This window comes from Montipora foliosa, chromosome 11, assembly GCF_036669935.1.
Source record: "Montipora foliosa isolate CH-2021 chromosome 11, ASM3666993v2, whole genome shotgun sequence".
NCBI classification, from domain to species: domain Eukaryota; kingdom Metazoa; phylum Cnidaria; class Anthozoa; order Scleractinia; family Acroporidae; genus Montipora; species Montipora foliosa.
This window is the reverse complement of record NC_090879.1, coordinates 4,626,952-4,634,451: the sequence shown is the minus strand read 5'-3', so window position 1 is coordinate 4,634,451 and position 7,500 is coordinate 4,626,952. Positions and strand designations below refer to the sequence as shown.

Below are 7,500 nucleotides of genomic sequence, written 5' to 3'. Positions count from 1 at the left end.
ATTAAGACAAAAAATGAAAAATTCGATACCCTGTTCAAGACAAAAATCTCTAAAAACATACCCTGGCTGGCCGCTCGTCCCCATTAAGCCCTTATAAGGGAGTACCCTTCCCCCGCCCCCACCCCCGGGACCTAATAATTACTGACAACAATAACTAGTCCACAACTAGAGTTGTGACCAGGAGGAAAATTATTAAAATTGTCCAGCTATGCACGAGGATCACCCGTCTCTCAATTTCGTCCATCACCTGCACTTCAAATATAAACATTTTGAGGCAAACAGTAATTAACTCCTTTCAGAACTGATAAAATAAGGGGTTAGAGACTACATATATGTGCCAGTGACCATTTTGCAAACTTTAACAAAGTATGCAATATTTCGCCCGAAACAACGTCTCTGCGAAGGATCTTGAAACTTCATTTATTTGCACTGATTGGAAGAAATGAAATGTTGTGCATATTTACCGAATCTTATTTGTTCAATCTGCTGTGAAAAAAATTTTGGTGAATAATGAAATTACGGGAAGCAACTTGATCAGTCTTATCAACATACAGAATCACATCCCTCATATTTGAAACTAAAACTTTAAAAATGTCGCCGGCCATCAATTCAAGAACTACTGGATCCGTGTTGTTTTTTATGTTGGTGCAAAGTGCGGTGAAAACAAGCTTATAATCCTCGGGCACACAGTGGAAGTCAGTCGGGACGTAATTACTCGAGAAACCACGGCAAAATAGGAACTCGCGAAAGTCCCGCAAGTTTGCAATGGTCTTTCAGTTTTCTTCATCCCGTCCCGACTGATCTTCATTGGTTTTTTTTCGCCTGTAGCTTCCTTGTCCCGTCCCGTATGACTTCCCCCGTGTTGTGTTGAACGAACATGGCTGGCCGAGAGCACAATGTTTGCAATGTATCACGCAAAATTCACATAATACCTAATCATGAAATGTCCTTGTGACAAAATGTACTACATAAGAGTCACAAAATGTCAGTTGGCACGAAATAATACGCTCGTCAGCGAAGATGTTAATCTCTCATCTGGTAACCGTGGAGAAATGTATTGCACGTAGAAATGCTTAGAATTTTGCTCACGATTCATAATGTCGTCATGAATATTCTAATATTCTATGTTTATCAACGCATTTGTATAATTTTTTCCACTTCAAAGATGAACGATTTATTTATGGACTTTTCTTTTTCCTGCTTCGCATTTAAAAATTTAATGTCCCTTTAAAATTCGTCGATCGAACAAAACAACTGCTCATTTTAAATTCACAGTTTTTTCCGCATTTCAAAGCCGGCGAAGGACACCATGCATGACACAATTTTACTGAATAATAACCCGAGGAAAGGTATGTTGATAGAGATGAACTTCATAAAGACGACGTCGCCTCTAAGTCAAGATTTCCGGTTTACGCGCACTAGTTCTGCAAGCGCTATAAAAATCTACCAATATTATTAGCTTAAATCTTTGACATAATCTTCGAGGTCAAATCATTTGCGTCCTACAAGCGCGTGTGACCATCGAGCAACTTCCTTTGCATGTGTGATAAACGAGAGTGGCAATATTGTGGAAAGACAATTAATTCAAGCCAAACGACCACGTAAGTAGCAATATCCTCGAGCAACTTACTGTTCCTTTATTTTAATTTAGACTTATTTTTTAAATGTCTTCGCTCGTGGCTCAATATAAAGTAGACTAAACTTGTCATGCAACACTCAAAGACCAATTAGCGCTCGTTTCATGCATTAAACTACTACTCGGACCAGCATCGCAATTATCAAGAACCAACATGATATCTGCGTATCGAGGTCTCTTTTTAGAATTACAGTATTGGGCAAGAAAAACAAATCCGCATTTGAATAATCCTGTACTCAACCTCAGCATGGTTTAGTTCATTAGTTTATAGTTTATTCGTCCTGCCTGTGCTCAAAACAACGGAACGTCCGTTGACTTGAAAAAAAAAATGATAATCTGGAAATGAGATTGTCTCCCTTAAAAAAAGCATTTTGTCGATTAGCGCGAAAGCAGTGATGTTAAGAAACAGCAGTAATGGTGGGAGGAAGAGGAAATGAGTGTTGGAGCAAAAACCGGGTCATGTTTCATGTGGTGTGGTGTGTGACAACTACAGACTGCGAACTGCCTACAGATAGCGCTGATAAATAGTATTTAAGTCTAAGCACCCATTTTAAAACGGTTAGCTTTCAATAATTGCAAGTTAGGGTTAGGTTAGGGTTTGTCTGCGGTCTGCAATCTGCAAGTGTCAGACATCGCATGTCAGTGGGTGTTCAGTGGGTTAAAGTCCATATGTGACTGATACTGATACTGACATTCGTCATAGCCACGCACTGTTACATTTGGATTCACTGGAGAGATTTAGCATCGTGGTTATGGAAAACAGAAACACTCTAAAATTTGCCAAAAGTCAAGAAATGGTTTGATTTGCCTGTTAGCTTACAGTTAGCGAGCAACTTCTCCCACTGAAGAGAAAGGCAGGTCTGAATGAGAGGATTTTCAAGCTTTCATGAAACAGCAGTAGCATGCGATGCTGAATCTCTCTGCCACCATTCTGAAGACGCAAACAACAAATCAAAGACCTTTTAATTTAACTTCAGTTGGAACTTGATCCCAACCCTTCTAGGACCGCAGTAAACGGGCATTCGGTAAATTAGTTTAATTAACCAAGGCATCGGGGGATCGGAGTTAACAAAAACGTCACTTCAGTTCACGGTTTTTGATCAAAAACCGTGAACTAGTATAGCTTTGCTTCATTGAAAAGATTTCGCATCGATTCCATCTTGTTCACGTTGTGCAATACGGGTCAACTATCATGATATAACTGGATTGGTTTGAACGTTCAAGTTAGTAAAGGTGGAAAATGAACGGCTCGTTGAGAGATCTGAGAGATGTAGAAAGGGAGTTTATTTTAAGAAGCAAGGACAACGCATCGTCAACGAAAACGTCACTCCAAAATATAACTTAGCGCTATCGCAAGTATTTGGTGATTATTCCGTCTTGTTCACATTGTACAATACTGGCGAACTATCCTCTAACTGTGGGAGGCGCGGTGGCATTCGGTTGAAAATGTTTACTACAAATTTAATCAAATACGATTAAAGAAAAACTCAATAAAATTATGATAAAGTAAAATGCAGCAAAAAGTGGGAGGTAGAGCGGCCCAGCGACCAGGGTGCTTGCCTTGTGATCCGGGATCCCGGGTTCAAGACACCTTCACTGGTTAAATTTGTTCCTCGTAGTCCCCGGTTCAACTTCTCAGCTGCACTTGTAAATAGCCAACTATAGCTTGACTCCGGCCAGTTGGCATTCTTGACAGTTGTTGCTGAATGTTCTGTTCTGTCGTAATTGTGTTTCATTGGCACTGAAAAGCCCCTATGGGGAGTGGTCAATTAATAAGTATGTATTGTAAGTGGAAGTGGCTCTTGGTGGATATTTACTGAGCGGGAAGCGGTGAGGCACTTTCACCGACACTGAAGTGAATAATTGTTTTAGTGTACACCACACAAGTTGAATAAAAAGCGAACTAAAGAACTACTTCTGAGTCAGCCAATAAGCGCTCGGAGAGCACTATTCACTTGTGTGGTATATATACTAATCGAAGGCATCAGACATTGAATAGCAAAGCTGACAATAATTGTATATAAGTATTTTGTTTCTATGGTGACTCGAGGATACTTGGAAAAAATCCAAGAGCTCCTTTGCAGAAGTCGAACTCGCGACAAGGGAGATTATTAACTCTGTAAGCCACTAAACTAAGTTCAGGAGGCAATTGTCCCCGTTATACTTCCAGGACTGAAAGTGTCCACATGGTACATCCGCACATTACGTCGCTCAGTAACAAAAAAATTATCAATATAAAACAGCTTTAAGGTAAGAAGAATCTAAAAGGATTTAATAAAATGTTGTTTACTTTTAAAAAGTACTAAATATGCTGTAGACAAATCTTATCAGGTAGATTATTCCAAAGTGCCGGTTCAATAACAGAAAAACCGCGCTTTTCAAAGGTTTCAATGTTGTACAAAAAGGACTACTAACCGTGCATTTAATATTGCCGGAACCGGTAAGGAAGTCTAGGAACTGCGAATATATTTTGTTAGAGTGCAAGTTGAATATTTAGGACCAATGGCGTAATACACTTATCTAGTGTTACGTGTTGAGTCAGAGCAAAACCCGTGAAAGGAGACGACGTAGGCTGAGTCATCGATTCGAAACGTTTTCGCTTTCTCCTGACTTAGCTCGTGAAGACAAAAGCCAAAGAATACGGCCAATCATGATAGCGCTCATTCTCGTGTATGGTGGTCAGTTTACAGTTTTCTGCTTCTGCTTACTACTCCGACACGGTATTGCATGTTTTCGTTTGGTCGTAAACAAGGGAGTCAAAATCGGAGATATGAATAGCGACTACGATGTTGGATCGTACTTTGTAATCTTTTGCATGATTATTTATTGCGCATGCCGGTGGAGTCGGAATCGATCCAAAATTCGGAGGAAGTACTTTCGACTCCGATGTTTGGTTTTCACCACATCGTTAACTTGTAATCTTCGGAGTAACGACTTTGACTCTGTCTCAGTAATGAAAACCCGTCAATTTAGAAGGATGCAGGAGTGCGTTCCTCGCTTTCCTAATGGCTGTTGTATATCGTGAAGTTACTTCAAAAACGGAGTTTAGTTCAGTTGTCAACACCGTGGTCGACCCAACAAAAATCATTTTTAACTGAACCAGCCTTGTTACTTGTTCTTGTCACCAGAATATTATTAACCAAACATGGCTATAAGCGGTTATTTCATGGAAGGAAAGCCCTTGCGTGGTCTCTGCCCTCCGCTTGTCCCATCAGGTAGTGAATCAGAGGAGGAACTATGTGAAAAGCAGGGATCGATAGCACTTAAGAATTACAACACTCTCCCGAAAGACGACAAAGACAGTAAGTATGCCATAAGTATACCCTTATGAGTAATATTTAGATGACATTTTTAAGAGGCAGCACTTGGACTCAGCTGGTCTTGTAACTTCTGAGCGAGTAACCAAGCGTTGAATGATACCTGTCCGTTTTCCTTAAGGGCAGATTAATGATTGTCACGGTCTTCGATTTTTAGAGGAGATTTAAAACTCAAGCGTTGGCGACTGACACAAACGATTTATATCCCGAAACAAGACTCCTAATAAGAACCATACATCGTGTGGAATACTGACTGTTTCTTCTCTATCCACACTTGAAGAAAAATATCATCACCTAAATGACCAAAGCTAAGAAAGGCAACAAAACTGGGTACTCTTAACGGGTCACTCATAACAGCTGTAACCCCTGCAAATAAGGCTTAAAGGAGAACTGAAGGCAAAAATCAGCAATTTTTCCAATATTTTTTTTTTGGAAAGCCTAACATAAGTAAAGTTAAGTTTGCGGAGTTATTTCTTCTCGTTTCCTGTTTTTGCGAGAAAATTACGTTCGAAGTTGGGCTCTTACAGCTTTTTCGGCCTTTTCAGTGCGGGCTCAAAAACTAAATCAGTAGCTTGCTGTGATGTATGATATGGGGAACAGAGATTTCGTAATCAAGAGAAACAAGGTGAACACTAGTGCTGCTGTGGATATTTTCTTCGTTGCTTTGCTTTATCTACGCGGACTCAATATTCACGACAAACATCAGTCTAAAAACTGCTTCTATATATATGGGTTATTGACCAAGCTTGTTCGGTCAAGATGGCTGGATATTAGCCAAGTTCTTTTTTTGCGTGTTTCGTCTCGGTCGATAAACATGCAAAAAAAGAACGAGGCCAATATCCAGTCATCTTGACCGAACAAGCTTGGTCAATAAAGGATTTAATATATGACTTAAAAACACCAAAAAATGATCTTTGATCTTGCGGGACCAAGCGAGAAATCCCAAGCGGGCAAGATATCTCCATCTTTCCCGCTCGGGTAACCAATCACAGCGCGCGATTTAGTTCATCTTGCCCGCTCAAGGGGAGTTCTCCCATGTCTTCCCCATATCATACGTCATAAGTGGCAAAAATAACCGCTGACTCCTCCATTCTGAGCCGCAATGCTGATGGCCCAAAATTGGAATAAAAACATTTCTTTTAGGTGGAAAAACGACGGATATACCAGAAAAAAAGTTGAAAACATTCTTGAGCATGGTCTAAAGTGTAAATAAAATATTCTTATTTTTTTGCCTTCAGTTCCTCTTTAATCTCTTTGACGAGCACAACCTCTGGGCCAATCTGGCTATTAAAACGAACTGTACTGAATATTCAATCGGCACAGGACGCCCAAGCTTCCGGGGATAAATTGCATGACCAAATTAATGAACGACAAGAACGAGAGTGTTGAATGTCAAGCACATGTAGCTTAATAAACCGACAGCTAAAGTTACATTGTCACAAAATATTTTAGCATTGTAATTAAAACATTTATGATAAAAAAAATACATAAGAAGCCTTAAAAATGAAAGCAAGGTATGTACACAGGGAAAAAGATAATTAAAAAATAATTATAAATGATAATGGAATAAATAATAATGGGATTATTATTATTATTATTATTATTATTATTATTATTATTATTATTATTATACAAATTGGTAAGATTGTCTGACAAAGGTCACAACACCTATGATTGTTTCCTCAAATACCACTTAAATCTAGTGACTGAAAGCTATATTGTGACCACTTGAGTTATCCGCATCGCCCATCGCGCTGGGGCCAAAGTGCCCCAGGAACTTAAAAGTGTCTACCATTAGTGACATTGTGTCAGTAGGTGATGTGTTACAAATCGCCATTTCTAAAAGAATGTTTTCGAGTTCTTAATGGCAAATAATTCACTTCTATCACCAGTAGTAAGATTATTTTTGATTTTATGTGTATAACAAAATCTTAATCTTTTGTAACTACGGTAGCCGAGCGTTTAAGTAGAGCTTTACATAATATTCTGTCCTATTTCTAAACATTGCTCTCAAGCTGGTCTTCCTTTCTCTCGTCAGATGCCTCGCAGAGGTGCCATATCATATGATACGGATATCTCTGTAGTAACTATGACGAGAGCGATAAAATACTGCCGGAGCTGGGATTTAGATTTTCTACTGAATCGCGTTAAATGCTCCAACACAACGAAGGAGCCCATAAGTCATGAGCTCTTTGCTGTCCAACGAGTTTTGCAAAACTCAGCTAAATGACTTAAAAAACACCTGTTTATTTTAACTGAAATTCTTTATATTTAATGGTCCGCCATTACTAACTTTAAGTTCTTGAGAGAGTTGGGACAAGGAGAAAATGACGTCAAAGGCTCACTAGTTTAAAAATGCAATGCGTGTGTAACTCCGCAGAATTAATATGCAGCACGGATGTTTTGAGCTTTCAGATTTGTAAACTCGCTTCTTGCATATAAAATAAGCTGCATCCACATGCTGAAATTTTAAGCTAGTGAGTCTTTCACGTCACTTTTCCCTGGATTCAACCCTCTGAGGTCCAATAGGTCAGTTTTGAACGCTAA

General features: G+C 39.3%; 1 protein-coding gene across 4 annotated transcripts in view; it reads left to right on the top strand.

The window, feature by feature from the left end:
* Positions 1–1,210: 1,210 nt before the first annotated feature.
* LOC137975085 (synaptic vesicle 2-related protein-like) overlaps positions 1,211–7,500 on the top strand; it is a 30,713-nt gene continuing 24,423 nt past the window's right edge. Inside the window, exons 1-2 of one of the 4 annotated variants that reach the window (XM_068822137.1) lie at positions 1,211–1,349; positions 4,765–4,938. In XM_068822137.1, coding sequence (XP_068678238.1) covers positions 4,782–4,938 — 157 coding nt within the window. In that variant the 5' untranslated portion in view covers positions 1,211–1,349; positions 4,765–4,781. Of the gene's footprint in view, positions 1,602–3,717; positions 3,887–4,335; positions 4,357–4,764; positions 4,939–7,500 lie in introns of those variants that run through there. The other 3 variants (XM_068822136.1, XM_068822138.1, XM_068822139.1) reach the window with 3 other exon arrangements.